General features: G+C 42.2%; 1 protein-coding gene across 1 annotated transcript in view; it reads left to right on the top strand.

Moving 5' to 3' along the window:
* Positions 1-14,141, top strand: part of CLCF1 (cardiotrophin like cytokine factor 1) — a gene marked incomplete at both ends in the record, with an annotated part of 58,518 nt that extends 44,377 nt beyond the window's left edge. Inside the window, 2 exon segments of the mRNA XM_083350856.1 lie at positions 8,194-8,385; positions 13,659-14,141. Of these exon segments, the coding sequence (XP_083206982.1) occupies positions 8,194-8,385; positions 13,659-14,141 (675 nt within the window).
* Positions 14,142-14,444: the final 303 nt, after the last annotated feature.

The following is a 14,444-nucleotide window of genomic DNA, read 5'->3' as shown; positions in this document are numbered from 1 at the left end:
CTTTACTGTGAACAAAAGAGGCATTTTTATATTGAAAGAGGCTATTAGTTCACCTAGGCATAGACAAAATGGTATCATCCAGATGTTTTGAACTTAATCAGGCCTAGTCAACACAATCAGTATCAATGGACTGTGGGAATTATATCCAAAACATCTGGAAGGCCCCAGATCTCTAACCTTATTCTAGAAAATGAATCTGAAATGCCGTACAACTTGCTAGTGAATTTTGAGAGAGAATTGTTTCCAATTTCTCACATGCTGTCTTGTTCATAACTGAGTGTGTATGTGTTTGTGTTGATTAAAGCTCACATAGTACTTAAGGTACTGGATTTGAACTGGTGGTCTTATGCCTGCTTCCTATAAGAGATTATTGTTGCAATGGCAAATTGTTGTACAGTTACATGTTATTGCAAAAAAGCTACTATAATCTTTATTTAAACAATAAGATACAGTGTCAGCTTGCTAATGCATTCTTTTTGAAAAAATAGTTTCTCCATTACGTTAAGAATTTGGAGACGGCATCTGATGGTGTATATGAAACGTTTCTCTATGTAACATTGCATTGCAGAAATACCATTTCACAATGTTCTTCATTCAATTGGCTTATTAGGTCAGCCCGAATATCATGTGTTCACTTGCAGCTTCCTACAGACATTAGCAATTAAACCAATAATCTTGAACTATGCCATGGGAAACCCATAAGGCTGTACTTGGTTCCTTTATTATTTTAAAGGCTCTTTCTCGCGTTCATGAAGTGCATGCCTCCATTCTTCAGTGGTTGCAAGTAGCACTGTTCTAATTGTTTTAGAACGAACAAATTAAGGAAAGCAATTGGTGATGGCTTTGTTTCTCTTCTCACCCACTAAGGCATCATCTGCCAGGATATGGTGGGGCAGACATGAGGGAGAGTAAATGGAATGGGAAGGAGACCTGGATAATCAAGGAATCATTGGTTAGTGCTGCAAGGGAATGGCAATGCTGGCATTTAGTGGTCATGGCCAGAAGCACCACAATAACCGCCTGTGGATAGACAAAAGATGGTGGGAATAGGTAAAATGGGACTGCACTCCCTTCCCAAATAATAGAAACAGTAAAGAAAAAAAGTATAGTCATGTGAAACTGTAGATGCATTGAGAGACAGTTTGGTGTGGTGGTTAACATGCTGGCCTGGAAACCAGAACACTGTGAGTTGCAGTCCTATCTTAAGCATGAAAGCCAGCTCAGTGATCTTGGACCAGTCTCTCTTTCAACCCAAGTCACCTCACAGGGTTGTTGTATGGAAGATAGGAAGAGGAAGGAGCATTATGTATGTTTGCCAGCTTAAATTATTTGTAAAAATAATAAGGGCAGGATAACAATCTAATAAATACATAAAAAAAAATCTCTAATGCACTCATTGATGTCAGAATCAGGAACATACCTCTGGCAAAACCAGGTTCTCTTTCCTGGTTTAAACTGACTTCCTGCATAGCACAGGACTATCATGCTTTCAAAAGAGCAGTGAAGGTATTTTTTTAGGAAGAAAAAAAACAAGTCTAGTGTTCTTTGTAAAAAGCACCTTGACATTAAGAGTCAGCAAACAGGTTGACAGATGCTAGTCAGCCCTATGTGGGCAGAAGACTCTATGAAAACCAGATAACCAGCCTCTCTTGTATCCCAAGCCAAAATGGTCTGGCAGACAGAGACCACTGAGCAGAAGGGCGGGACCTGGCTGCAGAAACTGAAGTCTCAGTTGGAGCTGGGCAGATCTGAGCGAGGCCGTGTCATCAGCCACATCACTGATGAAATGTTCTAGACCACGGGTGTCAAACCCGCAACGTCACATGATATGTTGCGACGTATCGCGACTTTTCCCCATTGCCGGCAATGGGGTGGGAGCAGTTTTGGCATGACGCATCTGGCCCACGGGCCGGCAGTTTGACACCCTTGCTCTAGACTGTGTCCATGGCCAAAGTTGTGTCAGAAGAAGGGAGAAAACTCTGTTCTAAATCTGGAACGTTGAAGTTGCCTTCCACTAAATGTGTATTCTGGGAAATGTAAGGAGTGGAAGAAAGAATAATGATTAATAGTAAGGGCAGTCTTATGTATAGGTAATGGTAGAAATCAGTTGATGTCATAGGGTCATTTGGAAAAAGACTCCATTTGTCTAAAAAAGAAAAGCAGGAGACAATCTGAGGCTGAATAACTATACTCCGTCAAAAGCTGCCAGAAAAGCTATATATGAATAAAGCGGATGAATCATCCTTACAGTGTCTGCCAGTTTCTGGTTTGTTGTAGACCGCTGGTAATCAGCATGATGATTAGGATAGTCTTAATTTAGTTTGCAGGTACTAAGTGTTCTGATTCAGAATGGATGGCGCCTACAGCTGAAACTGCCTTTAGAATAGGGTTGAGGAAGCTTCTGGTGGCTGGTATCCAGGCTGAATACTTTGCAAGACCCTATGATCAAGGAAAAGGCAGAAGGGAGTGAATCATGTACAAATGGGCAAGGCAAAGTTTTTCCCCGGGGGGGGGGCTTGGGGGCTGTGAGATCTACTCTTTCGAATGGTGCTAAACTTACCTTAGCCTATACTCCGTGTTATGCTGCAGTCTTTCCAGTTTCAAAAGAGATGAGAAACTGTGCCGACAACCTTCAGCAAGGCCAATTTTACAAGAGATGCACAGAAATGGTTATTCACCCATCTCTTAAATGCAGGGGAAACTTAAGCTGGAAAGCAATAAACATAAGAGGAGAACTAGACCAGGTACAACTTTATTTCACAGTGAGCTTCCAGGAAGGTGCTGTGGCTGATAGTGCTAATATGATTTGTGGTCACATTCAAACCAAGATATCTGGCAGGGAATACTATTCTTTTCTGCTAGTAAAGATCGTTTTTGAATCTCAGAAAAGCAAAATTTGGAAGACAAATAGAGATATTTAAAATGATCACAGTAGAATGTAAAATGCTGTATTTATTTCTGACAGCATCTACTTTACCTTCACTAATCTAAAAAGCACAACAACATTGAAAACCCTGGAGAGTATTTCGATGGGAGACCACAAGTAAGGCTAGACTTAGGTACTACTGGTATTACAAGAAAACAGTCTAGGTATGTCAAACTCAATTTGAGAGAGATTTCATTCTTATCTTACTTAGCTGTTTGGCTTATATAACAGGAGATTAAAAAGTAATGTAAATGTAAAGATTTTTTTTATAATGTTTAACAATCTCTGTGTGCTGTCAGAAATACTCTGAAATCACTGTTGTAAGATATAGATAGATTCAACTTCAAATCATATATTTCAAAATAAGGGTATTATTTAAAAAAATGAAATTTGGCTTTGTGGGGGAAAATATAGACTTGACACATGCCCATCATAGTTGATAGGATAAATATTGTGTTTTTTCCTTTATTCATTTAAATATTAAATATTGATTTTTGACATTTCTCCTTTTACATGGTTAACATTTTCCAAAAAAAAACATTATAAGTCACTTTCCCCCAGTTCACTACAACAGAAAGTCTAGCATCTTCTTTTAAGCATCTAAGCATTTTCATCATCTTATTCAATGCAATTGTTTCAAAAGGATGAGGCTTGTCATTTTCTTCATCATATTCCACTCTTTTTCCATCCACAAGTATAAACTTTGTTTATTGAATTGAAGAAAAAGTCTAATGGTTATACAGTCTAGCAGACAACAAACACTTATCAGATTAATGAAGAGTTAAAATTCATATATTCATAACTTAATGAGGAAAGTATAAATTATTAACCAAGAGGACATTGGCTATACAAAGTCCTCATATGGATTCTGGTAAATTGTGTTGAATCAGTTAAACAAGGTCTTTTTCATCTTAATTAATTTGCAATAGTCTAAATAGAAGGTGGATCTTTCTGATTATACAGAAATGCTGAGAGGATTGGGATAATTTCACCTTATCCTTTATGGAGCTGGACTATGTATTTGGGTGCTGGATTTAGCAGTTATTAGGTACCTTCATTTTATCTGCATCTGATACAACCCAAGCAGAGAAAATGTAGAATTACCTTCAATTTAACATTATATCTGAAAAATAAAAATATTATCATGTGATAATATTTTTGCAACCATGATAGAAAGGAGCAACATGTATCCGAACTGCCAGCCCAAATGTTGGAGGTGTGGTTGTGAGGATGCAACGTATTTTCATATATGGTGGACTTGTAAAAAGGTTAAAGCTTTTTGGATAAAAATTTGGTGGAATATGCAAAAGATATTTAAGAAAAGGATAAAGTTTTCTCCGCAATTGTTTTTATTGGGTATTATTACAGATACTACTGTTATAGATACAAAGTTGATGTTGAATTTAATTACGGCAGCGAGACTTTTAGTAGCACAATATTGGAAGAAGGAAGAACTGCCGACTATAGAAGAGTGGACTTTGAAAGTTTCTAACTTGGCGGAAATGGCAAAGATTTCAGCATATTTGAAAGATCAATCGCAACAGAGATACATTGTGGAATGGAGTAGATGGATTGAATATATTCAGAATAAATATGGGACTAAAAAGTATCATTTAACATTTGAATAAGTAGCGGATTTTTATGACGTATAATTAGTCGTTATTTTATTAATATTTTGACTGGAGAGTTAAAGTGTGATAGAATTTAATGTTTTATTATTGTTGTTAACATATTTTAGATTATGCTTGTTTGTATTATTATACCCTGTATTCAGGGACGCGGTGGCTCAGTGGGTTAGGACGCTGAGCTTGTCGATCAGAAGGTCGGCAGTTTGGCGGGTCGAATCCCGAGTGCCGCGTAACAGAGTGAGCGCCTGTTACTCGTCCCAGCTTCTGCCAACCTAGCAGTTCGGAAGCATGTAAAAATGCAAGTAGAAAAATAGGGACCACTACGGTGGGAAGGTAACAGCGTTCCGTGCGCCTTTGGCGTCTAGTCATGCCGGCCACATGACCACGGAGATGTCCTCGGACAAGCGCTGGCTCTTCGGCTTTGAAACGGAGATGAGCACCAGCCCCTAGAGTCGGAAACGACTAGCACGCATGTGCGGGGGAACCTTTACCTTTACCTTTACCCTGTATTCAGCTCTGGGAAGTCGGGGAGGGGGGAGGGGAGGGTGGGGTTGGGGAGAGGGGAGAGGGGAGGGGGAGGAGGGTGTTTTTTGTATTCAAAAATGTATTATAAAACTTTTCAATAAAAAAAAGAAAGGAGCAACATGTTATTATGCAGGATGAGCCCTCTCATTGGGCCTGGGAAGCAGTTGCCTCAGACAGCAGGAGAAGAGTGAAAAAGTACTTCATGGAAGGAAAGCGATGCATATTGATGTATTATATAGAGTATAAGCTGCTGGCTTCAGATGTAGTGTGGAGGACAATGTCTCATTGCTAGTGTGGAACCAACATTCAGCTCAAAGTCCAGGTGCTATCAGCACATTGAGAACATTTCCACATGCAGGATTAGTGTAATCTTATCTAGTTCTCATTCTCAGTCTTCCTGACCACACAAGTTTGCTTCCCTTTTTCAGGCATCCAATTAACTTCCTGGCACAAAGTGAAGGGCGATGAATGCATTTGAGCAATTGAAAGGATAGGCCTTGGGGGTGGGCCATCTGGGAAGAAGCTCCTTGCTATTCTCCCCCTAACTTACAGAGGCTAAGCCACTGCAGCACTCTGCTGTTCTTTCAAGGGTCTTCTTAAAGCCCAGTCTCCCAGCAATTCGACAGTTTTTTTCCTTAATTGCAAAGAAGGAAGAAAAAAGCATTGCAAACCAAGAAAGGTATAGGGGTGCTAGGTTTTTCCATTCCTCTCCTGGTTAGCTGGAGGGGATGCTGGTGGTTGGCCACTGCCATTTCTTGGGCAGTAGTGATGAAGACGATCACTGTAAGGATGAGGACAATTGTTTTGACAATGTATCTAAGTAGCTATGTGGAACTTCCCAGAATGAGGATAAGGGTGGAACACTGAATATTTCCTTACGAGAAATGGCAAGCCGTCATTGGTGATGAAGCAGAATTTCTCATATCACAGCAAGAGCCTTCCAAACCCTCCCTCCTCCTTCATTCTCTTTAGAAAGAATGATCAAGGTCGGGCAGGAGCTACTCTATAGCTGACATCCACTTGGGACTAAAAAAATATCCTTTACACTTTTGTTAAGACACCACCCCTGCCCTCTTCAAACCTGCAAAAGGAAAGTGGTACAGATTCCTATAGAATTTATACCAAAGGCAAGGAAATCTCTGGGTTGCGTGGGAGAGAGAATGGGTGGGTGCTGTCCCTGGTGGGCAAAAGAACAGTGGAAGCACTGAAGCAAGATGGAATCAGCGAGGCTGGGCTACGCTTGGGTGTGGCACGCCCTGAAAAATGCCACGGGATAGTCTTTAATGAAGCGCGAGTGGCCAGGACAGGCTGCGTGCTTCGTAGGTGAATCACCCAAGTGGGAGGCATTGGCATGAGTAATGCACTAGGTTTTTAGGGCAGCTTTGCAGGCATAACCATATTCCTATCCTTGGTCTGGGAATAAAGATATATTGTAAATATTTCTGTCTCCGACAGAGCAAAACGGAAACACCAAGCAAGCTAAATGAATAATTTTTGTGGCATTCCTAACAATGCAGGAATGTGCCTTAGCCTTCCATGTAATGTTTCATGTTACTTAGAGCTTTTTGGCTGTATTTATCTTTTCTATTAGCATCCAAAATTTCACTCTCAAAATGTTAAGGTTTTTTGTTTTGTTTTTTAGAATTACATCATTTATGGTGTGCTAATAAACTTAGGAAATATAGTTTCTCTTTGGGGCTAAGAGCATTATTTCAGCCAAAGTTAAATGTTTGATAGAAAAACTGTAGTTTAAGGTATACGCGGAATGTATTTCAAAAATTCTTTCATTATCTATAAAACATATAATGTTTAATGTACATTAATGAACCCAGATCACTAACACAGAATCTCTGACTAGTATTCTGTCAAGTATTAGATCACTTAAATTTATGCCTTGCTGAAAATAAGCCTTTGCCTCAGTTCTGAACATTCACTGGGAATTCGGGTGGGATCCTTAAGGAGACATTGTTCTCCTTAACAATAAGAGGGCCAGTTTGATATAATGGCTAAGGCACCAGGCTAGAAACCAGGAGAGCATGAGTTCTAATTCTGCTCTAGGCATGAAATCAGCTAGGTGATCTTAAGCCAGTATCTCTCTGTATACCCTAGGAAGGAGGCCATGGCAAACCACTTCCAAAATATGTTGCCAAGAAAACTGCAGGGACTAGTCCAAGCAATTGCCAGGAGTCAAAATTGACATAGATATTTCCAGAGAGACCTGGTAATCTCCATAATCTGCCAGCACTATATGCTCAGGAAACAAAAATAGGAGTTTCCAGTGCTTTTTTTGTAAAAGAAAAAGGTGCCGGAACTCACACATGTCATACAACCCGCCTTGCCTACCCTACAAGGTTCCATCCCAAAAAAGGTGCCGGAACTCCGTTCTGAGCGTTCTATGAGAAAAAAAAAGCCCTGGGAGTTTCCAAAAGAGAAAAGGGGAAAAAAGACATTATGTAAGAATCTTTTCATCCTAGAACAATCTTGGTAACCTTTAGGCTAAACTGGATTGGACTTGAGGTGAATCCAAGTAACATGTTTTATAATGAAAATAGCAATCTTGGTTTCAGGCAAGCAGTACTAGGGATTTTTCTTCTCCCGTCCCTGGCCCTACTGAAACCTACACATGCAGGCACACATCCCCTAAAGTTGCTATTTGCATCTGGGGAAAGTCTTAATTGGCCGTGATTGCTTTTAACTGTTGCCATGGGAAACCCTTTCTGTCAGGGGGAGAAAAAAATAGAAAAATTTCTGCTGACATGTCAGAAGTACAAGAATACATGCAGCCATTTTGCTTGTATGAAAGAAGGACGGGACAAATAGGGTTGATGGGGAATAAGGATTGCTTGACAAAAGGCTTTTCTGGTGAACTCTTCCCCACAGCATCAGAATATCTTGAATCACTCCAAGCTGAAAGAGCTACCTGTTCCCAGGGTCTGAGCCATGCACGAAGATTTGATGTGTGTAATGAGTTTGGGGGAAAATACATTCAATAGGAGTGAGCAAGACAAGTCCTTTTCTCCTATGATTTCTCTCGGGAGCAGAGGGGTGTGGAGGAAGGAGGAATGGGGAATGCAGGCTTTGCTCCCCCGGTCACAGTACTCCCTTTGCCCACAGCTCCTTACAAGTGTGCTCCCTGCAGGAGATTCGTGGGGGATCCTTGCCTTCCTGTGTGCCACGCTTTGGAACCTGCCCGGGGTGCCTGCACTGAACCGCACGGACCAAGTGACCACCAGACAGTCCATCCAGCAGATGTACGACCTTACTCGCTATCTGGAACACCAGCTGCACACGCTTGCGGCCACTTATGTGAGTGTAGAAGCTTTGGGAGAATGGAAGCAGCTGAGCTGAGCAACTGCCTAGACATTTCTTTTCTTGCTTCTGCCTTCCCCTTCTTTCCTTGAACCATCTCCCACTTTTTCCTGCCCAGCTCATCTCCTTGGAAAATTTTGCCTCCGTGTTTCTCTCCACTTGGATATCTCTGTAGCAAAGGAAGGCCAGGCTGTGCTTTTCTCTCTCTGAATTCTGTCATGTGGGCTTAATACACCTCAGGTCACTTCTGCATGAAGGGTTCCTGTTGTCACCTTTCCATAGGACTCAGGCAGTTGTTTGTGGGTTTTTTTCCCCATTCTGGAACTTAAAATGATGCAAGAAGCGGTAGGGAAAGATACGAGTGCTGTAAACAGAAAGCAGTGTAACTTGCAGCTTCATAAAATTATGAATAAGACTGGTGCATAAGAAGAGAAAGATTATACAACCAGATATTGAATCCTGAAAGCCCATTGCAAGAGAAGGCAACAGACTGATATTATTTGAAAAGGGATTTAGGGATATGGAAATTTTGTGCCTGTAACACTTTGTGCCAGCACCTAAAATTTCCTCCTACCTGGTGAATAGCTGAAATACTGTTCGCTCTCCAGAGCTATGGCTGTCACTTGGCAGAATATCTGACATCTTTTCTCCTCCCTGCCTTCAGGCACCGGTGGAGTCTCCCTGTTTACAATCTGTTGTGGATCTCCTGCTGGGGTGAGGTGAGGCCTCGTCTGTCGGAACTTGCCAGGGAAACGCCCAACTGTGCAGAAAGTGGGGGTAGCCCCTCATCAATTTGCGTGGCATCCCTGCTCTCTGGCCTACCTGGCATTTCAGGCCCTACCCCTTGGCAGCTTTCCCTGACACTGAGCAACAAATGCAATCAAATCAGGAATTTAATTGGTTTGGACCATGGAAAATGCAGGACCCATGTTTTTTAGCGTGTCAACATTCCAGAAATATTTTTTTAAGGAGGTGGATCAAGAAGGTCAGATTTTCACAGTCTAGAAAACTAAAGAATTGTGCCATTATACAGCAGCTAGTTGCTTGATGTCCCAGAAATGAACAAATTTCAGTAATAATAAGATGGAAGAGGCTGATCAACAGAAGCAAATTTAGCCTAAACCGAACTCTCTGGGCCTCCACTGTGCTCACTGAGGTCAAAATGATAATCATTTTGATCTTGTCCTCTTTCCCTGCCAGGGCAGGGATTGAAAAACTACATTCTGATAAAACCTGGGATGGTGAATATGTGCCATTTGTTGATAAAACTGTCCTCAATTAAATATTGATGCTATAATACTCATCAAAGATATCATTATAGCAACGAGAAAGATACCATACTGGATTAGTAACTGTATACTGATCCTATATTATATACATACTGATGATCAATATGGGAATTTACTTTGCCAATCCCAGTAAACGGTGCATTCCCGTGTGGTAGCCCATGTGGAACACAAAAGATCTGAATGTCTTCAAAATATATAGCTCTGTATACAGACAGACATACACAGTTTTCCAAATTCATGTGAAAACAGGTATGAAACCTGTTCACAGAAAAGCCAAGTTTCAGTTAACACTTATTTTCAGTGAGTGAACAAGAGATGGCAATAGCAGTTGGTTCTCATCTGCAATGCATACTTGGGTTCACTTTGAACTTAGTCTCTCAAACTCTCAAACTGTTGTCTATTTGTAAAGATTTTTTTTAAAAGAAAAGTATTAACTAAATTTATATGGCCGGTCATCCCATGGAAAATGACTCTGGCTAGCATACAATAATCTGTATAAGTTATATAATAATTATTAAAAGAATTAAAAATTATAAAAGCAAAGCTAAAACAGGTAAAGAGGGACTTTCAGAAGTTCAGAAGTGATGAGATCCATAATATGGGACCTATAGCAAAAAAAGACCCCCCATCTAGGCCCTGCCGAATGTAGGTCTCAAGACATCAGAACTGGAACATACCTGTATTATGAGATCTGATGGGATTGATAAATGAAGTTGGAGAAAGGTGTTCCCTCAAATAAGCCAGTCCCGTGCCATTAGAATTTTAAAGGTCAGCACCGTAATGGACTATCTCCAGTCCATCTTAATTGTCAAGAAATTAGAGCATGATCCAGGCCTCTAGAAATAACCTAGGCCAAACAGATTAAGATTTTAGTAAAGCAAAGTAAAAATTGCTTCCTGCAACCTGGTAGTTTCCAAACCTTTGGGACTGTGACTCCAAGCACCAGACTCTTAGTGAATTGATGGCAATATAAATGTAATAATAAATATCCCCTCATGAAACAGCCAGGGGCTAGTGGAACGTAGAGTCAAACCATCTGGAGACAACGGTATCAGGTTGGGAAAGGATGTTTCATAAGAAACCAACCTGAAAATAAAGAAATGGAAGAGGCAAGGATAAGTCAAATGAATATAAGGAAAGGCACTGTAGCAATATGATTGCTGAGGCCAATAAGTGCAGCAACTGGGAAATCAGATCCTATAAAAAGGCTATATTGCTCATTGCCTTACCTTGCAAAGAAAAATCTAACACTTATTTTTCCTGAGCTTTCCGGTGGAAATGGGAGCACAAGCAAACACCTACCGCCCGTCTACTGAAAAGACCTGAACTTGACTTGTGCTAATACTACCATTCCTCTCATTATGGAAGAAAGAAATTAACTGAGAGCAAATTCAGGAGATTAATACAAAGGAGGAATTCGGAGAGTAACAAAGAGATGATGGTCAAGGAAGCTGTGTTGATGCCTTGGGGTTAGGGAGGGACCGCCCAGCCTATCTTAAGTAGCATTCACAATGTTTAATGGTTGGCAACCAAGCAGAAGGGGGAAAAGCAAAACAACACAAATAGGCCTAGGGAAAGTGCCCCACAGTCAAAAGAGCTCTGCTCTCAACCTGTCGGGGAAGGAAAACAATTAGGCAGGCCATCCTGCTGGCAGGTTTTGGAGGGATGCTACAAACGTATTCCCAAGTGATTTCTGTAGAAGCAAAACTACTTCCAAAGGCTGCCATAGGAGGTATAGACAGAGAAAGCTGCTCAGGCAGCCAGGAGAAATGAAAGGATGTTGACTGGTAACACAACAGTCTTACCCACACAAGCCGTTTAGAGACTGTAAGTGTGTGGTTTAAGTGCATCAGATCTCTGCCATGGCCTTTTCTTGGTTTTCTGGGCTTGTGGGATGTGCAGGGAATGAAGTCTGTGGTAAGCATGGGCTTCATTAAGTGTCAAAAGCCTTTTCCTGAGAGATGCTGAAGAAAGTTGTTGTCTAGCCAGTTCTCTTTGCAACATCCCTCCAAACGCTAAACACTAAATGAGGACTACCTGATTAGCTATCAAAACTTAATGGCCACTGATTGCCTGATCCTCCAAAACCTATCTAAGATGCCTTCTGCAGAAACTCAGGTCTAATTGCATCTATATGCAGATGTTTTCTTCAGTGTTATAGACAGCTTTTGGATCCTCCCCATTAAATAAATCTCAAATAAATGACAAAATGTAAAGAAGAATTTTAGTTTTTGAGATTCATACACATTTTCAATCTGAGCATTTGTGTATTCACAACACACCTTTCTCCCTCTGTCTGATCCCACACTTGCAGGGAATAAGGCAACAAACAGTGGAGATCAGTGAATGAGGTTAATAATGGTTGGCTCCTTGTCCATGTGTGAAAGCTGAAATTATTAGGAAAAGGAGAGCCCTTGACAGAGGCAGGGTCACATATCACTTCATATTTTAAACAAACATTGTACCTTCCAAAAAACCTTTCGTGTTCCTTTCCTCAATCTTTTCCCCTACGAAGCCCCTATTTTTGAATATAACAGAATTTCTTTTTCTCCTTTCCTGCTGGTCTCATGGTGATGGCCACGTCCCAGCCTGCCTGTTAGCTGATCTCTGCTACTGCTATAAAATTGTTTGGGGAGCCTCTACTTGCCCTCGGGCAACAGAGAGGAAATTAATTTGTCTCCTGAGCTTGTCAGGTTCTTCACACACCCGCAGGGTTTGACACACCTCCCTTCCGCTTGGTGCTTCACCCACCCCACTGCCTGGGCAATCCTGCTGCCTGCGGGACACCACTGTTGGCAGGGGGTGGGGAATCCCAGGAACGCAGCCCAGCAGGGCAGGCAGGCAGGTGTGAATAAAGCCAGCATGTGTCTGTGTTTGTAACAGAGTGATCAGCCGGGAAGCTGATAGAATGATAGAAACTGACTAACTGCAGTAGAGCATGGAAGTGCAAGAAGTGCAACAGGTAACAGTGAGGTCTTTGCAAGTCAGTGGATTCAGGGACACTTTGCCCATGCCCAGGAATGCATTGGTCAACGCGCATAGGTGGGCAACAGTGTACAGAAATACGTCCTCTGGCAGGTAGCACTATGTACAGCTAGTCCTCGACTTGTAATCATTTGTTGAGTGACTGTTCAAAGTTACAAATGCATTGGAAAAAAAGAAACTTAAGACCCTTCCCGCCTCGCACTTACAACCATCTCAGCATTCCCATGGTCACGTGATCAAAATTCGGGCACTTGACAACCAGTATGTATTTACAATGGTTGCAGCATCCCAGAATTAGGTGATTGCCGTTTGCCACCTGCCCAGCCAGCTTCTGACAAGCAGAGTCAATGGGAAAGCTAGATTCATTTAATGACTGCATGATTCACTTAACAACTAGAGCAATTCGCTTAACAACTGTAGCAAAAAAATTATAAAATTGGACATAACTCACTTTTCAACTGCCTTGCTCAGCAACAGAAATTCTGGTCCCAGTTGTGGTCATCAGGACTACCTGTACTGCAAATAATCTTTCCCGCAACCAAGCTATCCACCCTTCCATCAGCAGAAACTCTACCAGTTGCTCCCACTGCATGGATCTATATTCCATTTCTCTTATCTATATTCCTGGGCACTACCAGTCACATGTTTTCCTTCCAGGATCATGGGTGACAAGGCATGACAGCTATTGCACAGCTTGAGGGCCGTTGGAATAAGCAGGAGTATTTTTATATGAGAACAGCTAAAAAAAAAAAGGTAGCCTTCCCCCTGGTGGACAGGAGATCAGAGGAAGCAACATCAGGGGGATCACAACAGAAAAAAAGAAGATTGTTTTGTGGATCACATATCCTGTGATCCCATAGACTTACATCTCCTTGTCTTGCCTGTCCTTTGTATGAGACAGAGGATGCATCTGTAGAGGTGGTGGGTGGAAAGAACTGAGAAAGTGGGTATTCCTGTTCAAGTGAGTTTTAACACTCTCCTGTCTTTTCCCCTCAGCTCAACTACCTGGGGCCACCTTTCAATGAGCCGGACTTTGATCCTCCCCGGATAATTGGGGTAGAAGCTGTGCCAAGTGCCACCGTAGACATTCAGGAGTGGCACAGCTTGAATGACAATGCCCGGCTAGCAGCTAATTACCAGGCCTACAGCCACCTGCTCTGCTACCTGAGGACCATGGACGGCACGGCTCCAACTGCCTTGCCGAGTCTGCGCCACAGCCTAGCCCACTTTCGGGCTAGCCTGCAAGGGCTGCTGGGCTCGATCGCAGGCATCATGGCTTCCCTGGGTTATTCACTTCCAACTCCAGGGCCCCCTCTAGAGCTTACCCCACCCAGCCACTTCCTGCGCAAGATGGATGACTTCTGGCTGCTCAAAGAGCTACAGACCTGGCTGTGGCGCTCAGCCAAAGACTTCAACCGACTGCGTAAAAGGGTGCCTCCGTCTGCTGTTATGCTGCATCTGGAAACCAGAGGCTTTTGATTCCTGCCGTCGCCATTGTCTCTGCCTTCACCTCATTCACTGACACCATTCAGACCTGCCACTCAAGGACTAGCACTTCTGAAAGACTCCAAATCCACTGCCTTCTCCCAGCCCCTCCTCAAGATTGCCCTCCTCCTCCTCCCTTGCCTTTTTGGTGCTGCATTGCTCTCTGCTACTAAGCTGTGCTCTGGGTGAGCAGATACACATCTATACAGCCTGTTTCTTCGCATCTCTTCCTCCTCTACCTTCTTGTATAAAATTAATATCTCCTCCTCCTCCCCCCCTCTCTCTCTTCCAGAGGGG

The sequence above is a fragment of the Vipera ursinii genome (assembly GCF_947247035.1).
Source record: "Vipera ursinii genome assembly, chromosome: 1".
In the NCBI taxonomy this organism is placed as follows: Eukaryota; Metazoa; Chordata; class Lepidosauria; order Squamata; family Viperidae; genus Vipera; species Vipera ursinii.
The sequence above is the reverse complement of the archived record's forward strand: the minus strand, read 5'-3'. Positions and strand labels throughout refer to the sequence as shown.